At 53.2% G+C, this 15,902-nt stretch overlaps 1 protein-coding gene across 1 annotated transcript in view; it reads right to left on the reverse strand.

The window, feature by feature from the left end:
- Positions 1 to 15,497, reverse strand: part of LOC128823279 (hydroperoxide isomerase ALOXE3-like) — a 30,013-nt gene extending 14,516 nt beyond the window's left edge. Inside the window, exons 1-7 of the mRNA XM_054005503.1 lie at positions 15,351 to 15,497; positions 6,614 to 6,818; positions 2,987 to 3,071; positions 2,686 to 2,808; positions 1,594 to 1,697; positions 1,008 to 1,180; positions 301 to 444 (exon numbers count right to left, since the gene is read on the reverse strand). Of these exons, the coding sequence (XP_053861478.1) occupies positions 301 to 444; positions 1,008 to 1,180; positions 1,594 to 1,697; positions 2,686 to 2,808; positions 2,987 to 3,071; positions 6,614 to 6,818; positions 15,351 to 15,497 (981 nt within the window). The remainder of the gene's footprint in view (positions 1 to 300; positions 445 to 1,007; positions 1,181 to 1,593; positions 1,698 to 2,685; positions 2,809 to 2,986; positions 3,072 to 6,613; positions 6,819 to 15,350) is intronic.
- Between the last annotated feature and the right edge of the window lie 405 nt (positions 15,498 to 15,902).

A 15,902-nucleotide genomic window follows, 5' to 3' on the forward strand; every position in this document is an offset into this window, starting at 1 on the left:
TGCTGCTTCCCCCAGGGGAGCCCAGGGGCTGGGACCCGGCTGCCAGGATGAGGGGACATGACAGTGCCGCAAATCCAGTGTTAGAAAGAGGAGAGACACAGCTGGGGTGTGTGCGCACACACAACTGGGCACATGCATGCACACCCAGAAGGGTGTGGGGGGATTAGGGAGCCAGGACTCCTGCATTATCTCCCTGGGCTGGTCCTTTTATATGACAATGCCCAGCCCTGGGACTGTGTAGGGGTGGGGGCTGCGTGGGGGTCCCCCTAGGCAACATGTGGGGGCACCAGGGGCTGTTACCTGGATGGCCACGGGGATGAGCTCCCCGGAGGGCTGCAGGTGCAGCAGGCAGAGGGGCACGGCGATGTACTGCTGGTAGCCGTTGATCCTGTTGGCCGGGACGCCCTCCAGGATTTTATAGTCCGCGAGGAAGATGTTCCCCTTCTATAGAATATCAGGGTTGGAAGGGACCTCAGGAGGTATCTAGTCCAACCCCCTGCTCAAAGCAGGACCAACCCCCAGACAGATTTTTGCTCCAGATCCCTAAATGGCCCCCTCAAGGATTGAACTCACAACCCTGGGTTCAGCAGGCCAATGCTCAAACCACCAAGCTATCCCTCCCCACACACAGGGAAAGCAGAGCAGAGTGCAGGGGCTGGCAGGGGCCAGTGCATCTGGAGGTGCAGAGCGGGGTCCCCGGGGTGTGGGGGGAAAGCTGGGATGCCAGCGCTGTGAGCTTCCCCACAGCAGTGCCCTCTCACAGCACGGCAAGGTTCCCTGCAGCAGTGCCTCTCCCAGCGCTGTGAGCTTCCACGTAGCAGTGCCCTGGGACTAGCCCTTGGAGCCAAGTGGCCAGTGCAAGCACAGCCATTGGCTCTGGAGTTGGGCCCACTGGACACCTCTGACACGTGGCTGCTCGTCCTTGGAGTGATGCTGGAGAGGGAGCCGGAGCGATAGCTCAGACCATGGCCAAGTCCCCCCAGGGGTATCCCCAGCGCCCCACTTACCTCCAGCTCGTCCTGCAGGCTGGTGCTCTCCCCCAGGGAGGAGGCCACCATGGCCGGTGTGACAGGGAAGTTGCAGGGGAGCTCTGTGCAGCGCCGGATCACCACTGGGTGGACCCCGTTCAGGAACTGGTACCCGAAGAATGTGTCCTCTCGCCAGTGCGCCCGCACGTACTCTGGGGGGACACGGGTAGGGCAGCTGCAGGGTTAACGCACTGGGCCGGGACTCAGGGGAGCCGGGTTTGAGTCTTGCCCCAGGCACCTGAGGCAGCTTACGGTGTCTCTTGGAGCCACAGCCTCCCCCTGCTGGACAACGTGGCTAACGGTCCAGCATGACGACAGCTCAATCTCAGTGGGGGTCTGGGCAGCACTGGGACAAGGGGGTCCCTGATTGGGGGGGGGGGGGGGCTGTCTGGGCAGTGCCTGGCACGAGGGGATCCTGGAGCGCGCTGGGCAGGCCTGGCACAAGCAGTGTTGGGCTGTCTAGGTGCTTGGATCACACCCATCCCAATCACCCTACTCTGTGTGTGTGGGGGGCTTCTGTGGGCCTAGGCAAACAGGGCTTGGAGTGGGCGGGAGGGTCACCCACCTGTGATTGGGGTTTTGTTGAAGTAGAAAACCTTGTTGATGTCGTCCAGCTTCGCCCAGGAATTGGTGCAGTTCAGGAAACCCTTCAGCTGCAGCTCCATCTTCCTGGGCGGGCAGAGAGTTGTGAGAGCCTCTGGGGGGGGGCTTGGGATGGAGATAGCCCTTTCTCCCCATGAGAATAACAAATAGGGCCCCCCGTTTCTCCTCCCCAGAGATGCACTGGTGGCAAAGTGGAGCCACACTCAGGGCAGCTGCCCCCTGTCAGAGCGATGGGCTCAGGCTCTTGGCAGACTCAGGCAGCATCGCTGCATTGGTTACACCTGGGTTTTCAAGCTCCTCTCCCCTACTACAAGGACTAGAGTGAGTAGTATGGGATGAGGGGGTGTATGGGGATGCATAGATAGACAGATAGATTGATGGGTTGGGATGGAGAGAATGAGAGAGAGAGAATGGATGTGTATGGGAATAGATAGACTTAGGTTATAGAGTAGGGTGAGGGATAAGGGCTAGGGTAAAGAGCAGGGTTGGGGGTTAGTCCCTGGGGCTGGGCCTTGGGGGCTGGGGCGCGCACACACACATCCCTCCCACACCACAGGAAGGCGGATGTCTTGCTGAAGGGTCAGAGTTAAGGTTACGGAAAGGCGCTAGGCTACACGGTTGGGTTACAGCTAGGGAAGGACTATAGGGCATAGGCAGAGTGAAAGAAAAAGTATGGGATATGGGTTAGGGTAGGATTAGGGAAAGGAGATAGTACAGGGTTAGGGTTTGGGTTTAGTCTCTGGGAATGACCTGGGCTGTGGGGGCCGGAAGTCACACATTGACCCCGTGCTCGAGGAAGGGGGAGGTCTTGATGAAGGGTTGGGGTTACTGTGTAGGGTTAGTGTACAGAGTTAGGGTTAGTGTATAGGGTTGTGTATAGGGTTATGATTAATGTACAGGCTTAGGGTTACTCTATTGTGTTTGTATGGGGATATGGTTAGTGTAGGGTTATGTATAGGGGTATGGCTGGTGTATAGGGTTGGGGTTCGTTTCTAAGGGCAGGCCTGAGGCAGGTGCTGAGAACAGGCCTGGGCCATGGTTAAGCAGCACTCACGCGTTCCCCCCACGCAGCAGGACGTTGGTGCTCTTGGTGAAGGAGTACATGCTGTTACAGTCCAGTTCACTAATGTTGTCCACGTCCAGGCACCGGGGCAGTCCAGGGGCGAACTCCTTCCAACTGGGCAGGGAGAGACCACCGAGAACGCTAGCCCCGGCCTGCTGCTGCCCTGACATTCCCTCAGCCGCAGTCCCGGGCCAACCTGTCCTGCAGTTCCTACCACCCCCTCCATCCCCAGGACCCCGCACAGCCCTGAGCCCCGGGGAGCTCCCCCAACCCCCACCGGGCTCTCACTCACCCATAGCACTTGCATCGGTGCTTCAGCTCAGCCTGCCGCTGCTCCAGCAGCAACGGGGAATCGGCATCGTTACGAACCGTCTGGCCTGGGCAAAAGAGAATGTGAGAGAGAGAGACGGGGTGTGTGGGGATGGATGGATGGATAGATAAATAGATAGGCCAACTGACCGAGGGGGGTGGGGAGGTATACAGGAATGGATAGAGAGGGGTGGAAGGGGATGGATAGAGAGGGGTGTGGATGGGGATGGATGGATAGAGGGGTGCAGATGGGAATATGATGTTCGTCCATCATTATCGATGAAGACCTCAACAACTCATTCTTTCGATGACTGGGCTCTGTGCATCTGGAGATGACTGATCTGTCCGATTCGGGCGTGGAACGTCCTGTCACACAGTGGACAGACACGTAATGGCACTGTCGATGGGGTACGAGCAGCTCTGGACTTGCGCAGCTCACGCTTTTTTTCAGCCTCAGCAATGCGCCTCGCCTCAGAGGTGTTACTGCCTGTGTGAATGAGGCTGCACCGTGCTGGATGGTTCAGTGCGAAGGTTTCCCATGTGGCGGTGTTGATCTCCAAGGACTTCAAAGAGGTCTTCAGCGTGTCCTTGCACCGCTTCTTTTGTCCTCCATGGGAGCGCTTTCCCTGAGTGAGTTCTCCGTAGAAGAGCTGTTTAGGAATGCGTTCGTCTGACATTCTCACGACATGTCCGGCCCACCTGGTCTGGGCTCTCATCAGCAATGTGTGAACTGACGGCAGACTGGCTCTAGTAAGGACATCGGTATCAGGCACTTTGTCCTGCCAGCTGATTTTTAGAAGCTTTCTCAGACAGGAAATGTGGAAGCGATGGAGCGTTCGTGCATGACTCCGATAGACAGTCCACGTCTCGCAGGCATACAGCAGATTTGGAAGCACCACTGCTCAGTAGACCTTCAGCTTCGTTGGTAGGCTGATCCCTCGACGTTCCCAAACATTGGAGCGCAATCAGCCAAATGCAGAGCTGGCTTTAGCAATTCTGCAGTTTACTTCATCATCGATTGACACTGCTCGGGAAAGGGTACTGCCCAGGTATGTGAAGTGGTCCACTGTCTGAAGTCTGTCCATTTACAGTGATGGACGGTTCTGAGTACGAAGCATGGGGAGCTGGCTGGTGCATGACCTCAGTGTTCTTGATGTTAATGGTGAGACCGAAGTTGTTGCATGCAGTTGAAAACTTGTCCATACTGGCTTGCATTTCTGGCTCTGTACTAGCCATTCAGAGCACAATCATCGGCAAAGAGTCTCGAAGTACAGTTTCCTTCACCTTGGTGATGGCACGCAGTCGCCTCAGATTAAATCGTTTCCCGTCAGTTCTATACTTCAGGCCTACTCCTGCAGTGCAGTGCTAAAAGGCATCAGTCAAAGTGGCAGAGAATATCATGCTGAACAAAGTGGGTGCTAAAACACACCCTTGCTTGACGCCGTTGGTGACTGGGAAGGCCTCAGATGTTTCACAGTCATCCAGGACACGAGCCATCCTACCGTGATGAAATTGACGTACTGTTCATATAAATCTGTCTGGACAGCCAGATTTCGACATGATCCTCCACAGGCCCTGGTGACTGACAGAGTCAAATGCTTTCGTGAGGTCCACAAAAGTTGTGTAGAGTTCACGATTCTCCTGTAGCTGCCGCACAGCGAAGATCATGTCAATAGTCCCACGTCCCTTGCGGAAGCCACACTGTGATTCTGGCAGTAAGCCCTTCTCCAGGTGAGTGATCAATCGGTTCAACAGAACCCGTGCAAGAACTTTCCCTGCTGTAGAAAGCAGCGAGATTCCATGGTGATTGTCGCATACCTGGCGATTGCCCTTCCTCTTAGAGAGGTGCAAGATGGACGCGTCTCTAAATTCTTGTGGAACGGTTCCCTGCTTCCAGAAGGACTGAAACAGCTTGGGCTGGGTCTACACTACCCGTCTGAATCGGCGGGTAGAAATCGACCTCTCTGGGATCGATTTATTGCGTCCTGTCGGGACGCGACAATCGATCCCTGAATCGACACTCTTACTCCACCAGCGGAGGTGGGAGTAAGCGCCGTCGACGGGAAGCCGCGGAGGTCGATTTTGCCGCCGTCCTCACAGCGGGGTAAGTCGGCTGCGATACGTCGAATTCAGCTATGCTATTTACATAGCTGAATTTGCGTATCTTAAATCAACCCCCCCCCCCCCCCCCCCGTAGTGTAGATGTAGCCTCAGTGAGTTTCCGTAGCAGCACGGGTCCACCGACTTTGTACACCTTTGCTGGTATGGCATCTGACCCTGGAGCTTTGCCACTTGACAGCTGATTGATAGCTTTCTTCACTTCATCCTCTTCTGGTGAAGCATCCATGGAGTCATTGACTGCAATCTGGGGCATCTTGTCAATGTCCTCATCATTGATGACTGAGGGGCGATTGAGAATTGCTTCAAAGTGTTCAGCCCATCTCTGGAGAATCTGCATCTTCTCTGTAAGGAGCACAATACCATCAGAGTTCAGGAGGGGAAAGCTCCCAGAAGACTGTGGACCATAGAGTGTAAAGGGCTTCATAAAACTGCTTATAGTCGTTCCTGTCCGCATATGCCTGTATTTCATCTGCTTTGACACTCAGCCACAAGTCCCGCATTTTGCACAGTCGGTTCTGTACTGTTCTGCGAGCGTTGATAAAGGCGGTCTTCTTTGCCACTGAGGATGGATCGTTTTGATATGCACGATGCAGGCAGTGCTTCTCAGCAAGTAAGGCCTGGATTTCTGCATCATTTTCATCAAACCAGTCTTGCTGCCTGCATGTGGAGGGCCCCAATACCTTCAATGCAGCTTTATGGACAGTGTTGCAGAATCGCTCCCAGTCTTTCTCCGCGTCATTCTCAATATGAAGATCAGCAGGCTCATTCTCTAGCTCTTCCGCTAGATGGATAGAAGGGTGTACTCAGGGTTGGATAGTCAGAGGGTGTGTATGGGAATGGATAGATAACGGGGTGTGTATGGGGATGGATACACAGATCAGGTGTCTATGGATCGATGGATAGATAGAGGGCTGTGGAAGGGGATGGACACAGAGGTGGTGTTCGGGATGGAGAGATAGATGTAGGGGTGTGTGCGGGGATGGATAGAGAGGTGGATGGGGTTGGTTAGACTGAAGAATGTGTACAGGAATGGATAGATTGAGTGGGTGTATGGAGATGAACAGAGGGAGGATTCAGGATGGATAGATAGGGGTGTGTGTACAGGGTTGGATAGACAAAAGGGCTGTAGGGAGATGGAGAGGGGTTTTTTGGGATGGATAGATAGTGGGGGTGTACAGGGTTGGATAGAGAGGGGTGTGGACGGGGATGGGTAGACAGAGGAGGTGTATGGATATGGAGAGGTACAGGGGTGTGGACGGGGATGGATAGAGGGGGGTGTACGGGGATAGATAGGGGGGGTGTACGGGGATGGATACAGAGGGGTGTGAACAGGGATGGATAGATGTAGGGGTGTGTATGGGGATGGATGGATAAAGGAGGTGGATGGGGATGGACAGATAGTTATACCCATAGACATCCCTCTATCTACGACCCCCAAGTGGCACCAGCCCAATCCCCATGCACCTTCCCCCAGCCCACAGCTCCCTACCTTTGCCCTCCCGCAGCTCCAGGGTGCAGTAGTCCTCGACCCACTGGTAGCAGGGGAAGCGATAGCTCTGGCCGTGTGGGGAGATGACCTCCACGAAGCTGCAGTACCAGTTGTCGGTGGGGTAGAAGGAGTAGGGCTCCTTGTGGAGCCGCACTAGGACGATGTCCCCCAGCCAGCGCCGGCAGCACAGCTTGAACTCCTCCACCTGCAGCGGGGGGGGGGGGGGGTTGGGGGACCGGAGCGTGAGGGTGTGACTCAGGGATTAATCCAGCAACTCAGGGGTGAACCCGTCAACATCTGTCTCCCCCCCCCCCAATAAAATACTTGTTGGCGTCCTGTGCCCCCATTGTGTGGAAGTCTCCAAGGAAACACAGATCGACCAGGTCAATGTTTCAACTACTGTTCCACTCAGCACCTGCCTTTCATTAGCCTGGAGGTAGAGGCCAAGGGTTACCGGTTTGGCTAGAGCTTGAGGTACCTCAGCATAGCCGAGCAGTGTATAGGAGAAGGGCACAATCCCTTTAAAGCCTTTGTGAGCCCTCAAGCGGTGCCCACCATGTTTTAGAAGCTGCCAGAAACCGGTCAGAGCAGCCCTGTGCATCTAATCTTGGCCTCAGTTAAAGCAGAGGCTGATATCCTGCCCCCCGGCCATCCAAGCCCTCTACCGTTGGCCCAGCCCGCCACATCCATGCCTTGTGGTTTAATGAGAGGTGCACCCAATGTGACGTTGCACTCTATATGTTTTATAAAAATATGTTTATAAGTGTGACTATGATGCAACTGGAATAGGCTTTATGCAAAAGGTCTCTTGTAAGGTATCCTTACAAAGCTTATAATCTACGGAGTGTGGTCATCCTATTTGTATGAATGTATCATTCTTGTCTCTGAAACTAGGAATATGAAATATAACTCTGAGGACCTATTGTAATTATGCAAAGTGTGGGTCATTAATGGTGGTTTGGAATCTTGATAGCTCCCATTAAGCAGGACAATTGGTTGTAAATGGCTTTGTTTACCCATAAGCCTTCCTGTATACGTGTATGCCAGCAAGTCTGACAGTGGCATGTGATCATGTCACCTGAACTGCAATCTATGGGTACGTCTACACTTACCGGAGGGTCCGGTGGCAGGCAATCGATGTTCTGGGATCGATTTATCACGTCTGGTTTAGATGCGATGGATCGATCCCGAAAGTGCTCGCCGTCGACGCCGGTACTCCAGCTCGGGGAGAGGAGTACGCGGCATCGACGGGGGAGCCTCTGCGCCGCGTCTGGACCCGCGGTAAGTTCGGACTAAGGTACTTCGAATTCAGCTACGTTATGAACGTAGCTGAAATTGCGTACCTTAGTCCAAAGTGGGGGGTTAGTGGGGACAAGGCCTAAATTAAACCCAGAGAGAAAGGATTCCCACTTTGGGCCACAGCTATAAAAGGGGGGGGGGAGAACAAGAGGGGAAATCTTCAAATTACCCTCTGAGGTGGAACTAACAAGGACTGTACCAGGAGAAAGGATTGGGCCCAGACTAGGAATGAGTCTAGTCTGTGAAAGAAGCTGATTGGAACATCTCTGAGGGTGAGATTTACCTGTATTCAGTTTCTTAATGTATTAGGCTTAGACTTGCGTGTTTTGTTTTATTTTGCTTGGTAACTACTTTGTTCTGTCTGTCATTATTTGGAACCACTTAAATCCTCCTTTTTATACTTAATAAAATCACTTTTGTTTATTAACTAACCCAGAGTAAGTGATTGATACCTGGGGGAGCAAACAGCTGTGCATCTCTCTCTATCAGTGTTATAGAGGGCGGACAATTTATGAGTTTACACTGCATAAGCTTTATACAGAGTAAAACAGATTTATTTGGGGTTTGGATCCCATTGGGAGCTGGGTGTCTGGGTGCTGGAGACAGGAGCACTTGCTGAGCTGTTTTCAGTTAAGTCTGCAGCTTTGGGGGACGTGGTTCAGACCTGGGTCTGTGTTTGCCCCAGGCTAGTGTGTCTGGCTCAACAAGGCAGGGTTCTGGAGTCCCAAGCTGGCAGGGAAAACGGGCTCAGAGGTAATTTCAGCACGTCAGGTGACAGTCCCAAGGGGGTCTCTGTGACCAAACCCTTCACACCCTACTCCCCAGGGCCTCGCCAGGGCCCCAGTCTTGAACCCCGGCCTTCCAGGTCCTCGCGCACCCTCCTGAGTCACTGCCCCTCCTTGAACCTGCAGCCGAGGGGCTGGGCTGGCCACGCTGTCTGTGGGTACTCGGACTATATAAAGACCCCAAGAGCCAGAAGATCTGGCTGAGTGACAGACTGATCCCTGTTGCCTCGCCCTGCCCCATGGCTTCACCCAGCTCTGCCCCACAGCCTCACCTGATCTGCACCCAACCCGCTGACCCAGCCCCATGCACCAGATCTTCCGGCCCTCTATGAAAACTCAAAGCATTACCCCGAATGTCTGATTCCGATCGACCTCCCAGCTATCCAACCCCTTGAGTCTTGCTCTAGAACCCCACCCCCCAGCCCGCCCTATCCCCTGGGCATTACGGTCCCTGTGAACTGTTCCCCAGTGATCTCCAGTCCCTGGCGCTGGCTACTCACCAAAACACCAGGCCTGCCATCCCAAAGGGACAGCAGCTTGGGACTGGCACAGCACTTAATGCCACTGCAGTGAGATCTAGTGCTAGCGAAAAGGAGACTGAGTTCGTTTTCTGAGTAGATGCAGATTGTGAGTCCGGGTTTTGGCCTCCAGGGCTTACCATGAAACATATCAACGTGAGTTTGGCAGCTTCTCTTCTGTCTCTTTAGACACCAGACTGTGACTCCACAAAGGAATACAGCAACTTCTGCACTTGGATGGGACCAATGGGCCCATCTAGCCCGATATACCATCTCCCACCGCGTTGCGGAAAGCCTCTCAGTTTGAGTAAGAAAACCCATGGAGAAACATTTTGTAATAACCTTCCATGAGTGAGGCATCTCCTTCGCTCAAGGCACTTGGGACCTGGCTGGGGACCAGGAAGGGCAGGGAAGACAACCCTTGTTTATTGCAGCAGGTGGAAATCTGGATGATATTATGACGACTTTGGGTTAGGGTTAGCGTTATTTAATGCCTCTGCTCAACCCTGCTAAACTCTTCCAATTAGTAGCAGTGAATCCTGGAGTGAATGTAAAGCCCTTTAATCTGATTATGTTTTCGCTGCTTTTGTTGAATGTCCCATTATTTATTTATCTATTATTATTATTATTAATATAAGAAGAGGTCATATTTTCAAGATTTTTTTTCTGCCCTGCAAATGGAAGAAATGGAGTTTCTTAAAAAAAATAATAAAAACCTAGATTCTCACAGATTCACATGACTCCAGGTGCTTGGGGCTTTAAGATATATCCCAAAGATCACATGATGCGCAAAAAAGTCAGGTGAGTTAGCAGTGCTGTAGAAATGCCAGCGCTGTTAACTATTTCAGTACTATCCGCAAGTGTTCATACGCCATCAGTGTATAGGTTTGTTTGTCAGCCTGAGATAGAATTTGGGGTGTGACTTTTTGATACGCTTATATCTTATACTAATATGTGTAAACAAAAGACAAAGACTAGGGGCATGCACGGCAGGTATATGTGGGCCTGCTAAGGAGGCGGAGCGGGGAATAGGGAAGGGGGACACAGGCCGGGCTCTGCAGCGTCGGGGCTGGGAAGAGGAACACGGGGGAACAGACACCGCCGGTGTGTAGAGCTCTGGATATGCTTGCTTGAGACTAACCCCAATAAACATCTCATTGCCTGCACTTCGGCCTGCTGCCCGCCTGCTTTCTGTCCGTGTGACAAGAACCGGGGACAGGGTGAAGAGTTGGCATGCACATCTACATGCTCCCGTCAGAACTAGGGTGCACGAATGGATCTGTGGAACTCATTGCTTTGTGCAATCGAACCAGCGCACACTACCCGATTCCATACCAAGTGCTCAAGCCGGTGTGGACAATACCCTGTTTGCCTGTGAATATCCCATGGACTCATAATACGGACAACAGCACATGATACCTGCAGGAGCAGCTCACTGCCACTGCCAACAACCGGACAGATTTAAAACATACACTCCAGAATGGTGTTAAAAGACCTTGACCCTGTCAGAGGAGGAGGAGCAGTTCTGGTGGTGGCCTGGATGTTGGACTATATTACAATGATCAGGGCTCCCGATGTTACTGTGGATTATTATGGCTATTGGCCTGTTGTTAAGTATGGTAATTTTGCAATATCTACTGCAGTGGTTAAGGGGGGCACAGACCCACAAGGTACAACCACTAATTGTCATGGAAGAGGCCCTCCACCACAGTGTGACAGATAACCCAGACCCAACCTCTCGGGCACACCATAATGGGGCTTCTGACACACTCATTGGAATATGGATGTCCGTACGAGGGAAGGTGCAGAGCAAAGGGGGCAGTGGGGCAAATGGAGCATCAAGACATTCCACCTTGATGCCTGGCCCTATCAGGAAATGTCACCATATGTCCTAGGCTTTTCCCGGGATACCTGGGGCAGTGGATCCCAGAAGAAAATAAAAAGAAGGGGTGGAGTGTTAGGATATAGGCTTGTTTGTCAGTCTGAAATAGAATTTTGGGTGTGATCCTTATATTGATATGTGGGAAGGAAAGACAAAGCTGTGTGTTACATCTCCCACAGCCAGATAGGGTGATAAGAGATAAGAGGTGGAACTAAAATGTTACAGGGCGTGCTGGGAGTGTAATCTACGAGCATACACTGGGAGGCTGCCTGGCTCCTCTTTCCAGCCAAGATCAAGCAACCAGTTAGGAGGGAGCAATGGGATTGGGGGGGGGGGGGGCGTGTAGGAGCAGGATTTTATAACTACTATGAGAATTAATGTATGATTTGATTTCATCCTGCCAGCCACCCTTTTTGAATAGCAGAAAGGAATGACCCTCTGGGACTATGGGATTCTGTTTCCCATATGCATTACAAATTGGGCCCTTTTAGTTCTGTGTTTTAATTTTAGTTAGTAAGAGACAGGATCCTGTATTGTGTCTACGTTAAGTAGATTAGAGGAATGTTGAAGGCCTGGGTCTCAATGTGAATCGTTTCGGTTATAAAACTTAGCAAGGTTTAATTTACAATGTCTTTTTGCTCGATATAAAATACTGCTGTTTGTATTCTCAAAGGTCTGTGTAAAAGACTGTTTGTGTGAATGAGGAATGCATGCATCAGGAAAAGATAAGGTGTGACGGATGGTCAAGAAAGGAGGAATGAAGACACTCATCGAGACTTATTGATGCCAGAGAACCATCACGGTGCATCCATGATTGAGGAAGGGCAGATTGATGACCCTGAGGTGGAGGCTGGAACCCCTAAAGACAATTGATTAAATCCAATCCGGGATGACCCTCTCGGAGGTATTTTGGAAGGTTTACATCAAAAGATAACACCAGTTAAGGAGTAACCGGTCATAAACCGACACAGCAAAATCCATAGACTTCAACAGAGAAAAGGGACTATAAGAACAGGGTGCTTTGCCATGGGACTGTGGGTTCATCTTGCCACTACTCCAGGAGCATCGGATTGAGACCGACAGAGCCCAGCTCCCCTCTGCGACCAATCTGCCTGGCCACTAGATTGATCCAGACTCTGGACTGGTAACTATAGACATCGACTGGCGGGACTGTGTGCATGGTGTGTGTGTGTGACTGAAAAGCATATGCTAACTGCTGTATTCTCAATACATGCGGCGTATTGCCTTCTCCCCTATAAAAGATCTCGTGTGCTTTGTTTAAGCATAACAGGGGGAAGGCATACGACACACTAAAAGCCGGAGATGAGCCTGGCTTTGCCCAGGACACAACCTCACTCCTTACCCCTCTGTAGCGGTGCAGGTGGCCCACTCCAGCCGGGGGTGGGGCAGAAGCAGCCAGGGAGGCTGTGGAAACCTGTAGCTAATTAGGGCGAGGCTTGTTAGGAGCCGGACGGGCAGGGCCGGCTTTAGCAAGAGCGGGGCCCGATTCCTGGGGGCGGGGCTTGCTGCAAGCCCCGCCCCCAGGACCCGAGCCGAGCCGCGCCGCCGGGGGGGGCCCCCGAGCCGAGCCGCGCCGCCGGGGGGGGCCCCGAGCCGAGCCGCGCCGCCGGAGGGGCCCCGAGCCCAGCCGCGCCGCAGGGGGGCCGGGGGTGCCCCGAGCCCAGCCGCGCCGCGCCGCAGGGGGCCCCGAGCCGCGCCGCCGGGGGTGCCCCGAGCCCCGCCGCGCCGCAGGGGGGGGGGCCCCGACCCGAGCCGCGCCGCAGGGAGGGCCGGGGGGCCCGAAGCCCAGCCGCACTGCGCCGCAGGGGGCCCCGAGCCGAGCCGCGCCGCCGGGGGGGCCCGAGCCGCGGGGACCGGGCCGGAGCCGGGCCACGGGGGCCGTGCTGGGGCCTGCGGGAACGGGCCGCGCCTCCCCGGAGCCCTTCTCCCGCCCCCACCCCAGCTTACCTCATGCTGCCGGCCGGCCCGCCCCTGCTGCTTAGTCTCAGACTTCCCGCGAATCTCTGATTCGCGGGAAGCAGGGGAGGGGGCGGGGCGTGCAGGGCAGGGGAGGAGGGGGAAGTGGGCGGGGTGAATAGCTGCAGCGCGGGGCCCTCTTGGCGCGGGGCCCAATTCAGCCGAATCGGCTGAATCGGCCTAAAGCCGGCCCTGCGGACGGGAGGCAGCTGCTGCAGCAGCACGGATATAAGGAGCGGCCCAGCAAAGCAGAGGGGAGTCTCCCCCCGACAAGCCAGGGAGGAGGACGGGCTCCCAGGGATAGCACCGAAGATAGAGCAGTGTTGGGCAGGCTCAGGGGAGCGGAGGGGGAGCTCTGGCCTGTTGCCTGCTAGGCTGCAGGCCCCCGTTAGAAAGGGCCAAGAAGGGCCAAGAGGAAGTGGCCCAGAACGATATGTAGAGAAGGGGAGAGGAAGGCAGGGAGGCTGCCACTAGAGGATCTCTGGATCGGGACCCAGAGTAGCAGGTGGGCCTGGGTCCCCCCCTTGCACTGCACCTGGCCACGGAGGAGCAGGGCCAATACAGACTGCAACTTGCCCCTGCAGAGAGGGGCCAGACTTTGGGTTGTGGTTGGCCCCGAGGCAGGTGCAAGTCACAGGACTGCCGTGACCCCCGGAAGGGGGGTGAGGAAGAAGTAGTGGGCACTGCCGGAGGGCAGCATCCTGAAGAGAACCCCGCCAAGCAGGGGAGCAACGCGGGTTTGAAACAGCAGAGTAGGGTAGACAATGGGCAGGACACCCGCTGCAGAGGGAACTCCAGAGCTGGAGTGAGCTAATCCCCGGAGCAACCAGCAGGAGGTGCCACAGTGGTGAGTCGTGCTCCATTATACCCTCCCATGGGGTACAAAGGTGCTGGGACCCCACGCCCCTCCAAAATGGAACATGACCATAAGCTGCAAGGGGTGGGACCAGGGGTGTGCGCGGCTGGTATATGTGGGACTGATAAGGAGGAGGTGGGGGAAATGGGGAACAGGGACACAGGCTGGGCTCTGCAGCATCAGAGCTGGGAACAGAACCCTGGGAAATAGACTCTGCCGGCGTGTAGAGCGATGGATGTTTGCTTGGAACTAACCCCAATAAACATCACGTTGCCTGCATTTCCGACTTCTGGTCTTCTGCTTTCTGTCTGCGTGACAAGAACCAGGGGAGGGGGTGAAGGGAAAGCCCCCTAACACGCACCATCCCTCAGCATCCCTCCCAAGTTTGGTTTACAAATCATGAGATTAAAAAAAAGCAGCAACCCATGTGCTTTGTATTTTTGAGGCATTTCTAAAGCTAGTCTATTTTAGGCACTTATCTGGCACCCATCACTGCTATATGGAGGCATCTTGAATCTTTAACACATTTACCCCCACTGCACTTTTGTGAAGTAGTACAGTGCTGTTATCCCCATTATATAAATGGGGAAACTGAGTCACAGAAAGGCTTTCAGACAGTGGTAGCACAGGGAATAGAACCAGGATCTAGCATAGCCCTGTCAATTACTTTAACCACTGGACCATCCTCCCCACATAGTATAATAAGGGCAGAGAATGGATTTTTCAATTCCGGCAATTCCAACAAAGTTGGCGGGGTGGGATTAACTTCTGGTCAAACTGAAAAAATGAAATTTTTGGCCAATCAAAAAATCAAGGGACATCATTTCAGGTTGAACAAAATATTTTATTCAACCTGAAACAGAATGTTTTGTTTTGATCTCAAGCAATTTTTTAATGTTTTAAACAAAATGAAACATAAAAGAAATGCTCATTGCCTAGAAAAATTGAATACTTTCATTTTGAAAATGAGAAGACTGAAACATTCTGATTTTTTTGTTTTGGAACTCAAACAGTTCAGTGGAATCAGTGAAAATTTGTGAAAGGTCGTGCCAAATAGCAATTTTTCACCATAAAAAAAATTACTGTTAAAATTTGCACCCCTTTCTCCTCTCTAGCATAAGCAGTAACATTCTCACAATAAAAGCTGCCAGTCTCCTGTAATAATCATGTGACTCCAGGCACTGGAGATTTAAGAAAAAAACACTAACTATTTGGAGATCTTTTAAGCTGCACTTAGTTCAGACTAGAAACTTCAATATTTTTTCAAATGAATGCAGAGTCGCCCAGCGTAACCCCATGACTCCAAAAGCTCGGGACTGATGATCAAACAGCCCCAAGTCACAAGCATTGGCAACCCCCCCACACACTTTCTACTGGGAGGTTCTGTCCACAGAGCCTGGCCCGTTCTACTAGTACTCACCGCCCCAGGGTTGAAGTCCTTCCCCCAATTGTCGAGGGGCTTCTTGTCGCTTTCCTCATGGGTCCCCACCAGGGTGATGGAGATGGAGCTGAACGTCCCAGCTAGCAGGAAGTTCCCGGTGGTGACACGGACTTTGTAGGTGCCCATCGTAATTTGTGAGGCAGGGAGGAGCGTATCTGGCGGGATCCCTTGTCTGGCTGGCTGTCCTTGCCAGAGATCCGGTATTATCTCCCAGTTCTGCCCTGCTGCTGGTTTTTATATTGCCCTCATTAAGCAACTGGTGATGTGAGTGGTGATGTGATGTGAGCACTGGGGGTTGGACACAGGCAAAGGGCGGTGAGGCTGACTTGGCTAATTTTCATTTCCAATGAATGCTTAAGGACGCCTCTGCCCGCTGCCCATACAAGGTGATAAAACAAAGTGGTGACAGACCAGGTGTTGGACTGGATAGATAAGTGGTATATTTCTGATATGGGAAATGTAAGAAAGAGTGACTCCACCGCAGACTCCAGGATTTGGAGTGACCATTAGAAAGAAATATGTCTCTCAGCC

The sequence above is a fragment of the Malaclemys terrapin genome, chromosome 15 (genome assembly GCF_027887155.1).
Source record: "Malaclemys terrapin pileata isolate rMalTer1 chromosome 15, rMalTer1.hap1, whole genome shotgun sequence".
NCBI lineage: Eukaryota > Metazoa > Chordata > Testudines > Emydidae > Malaclemys > Malaclemys terrapin.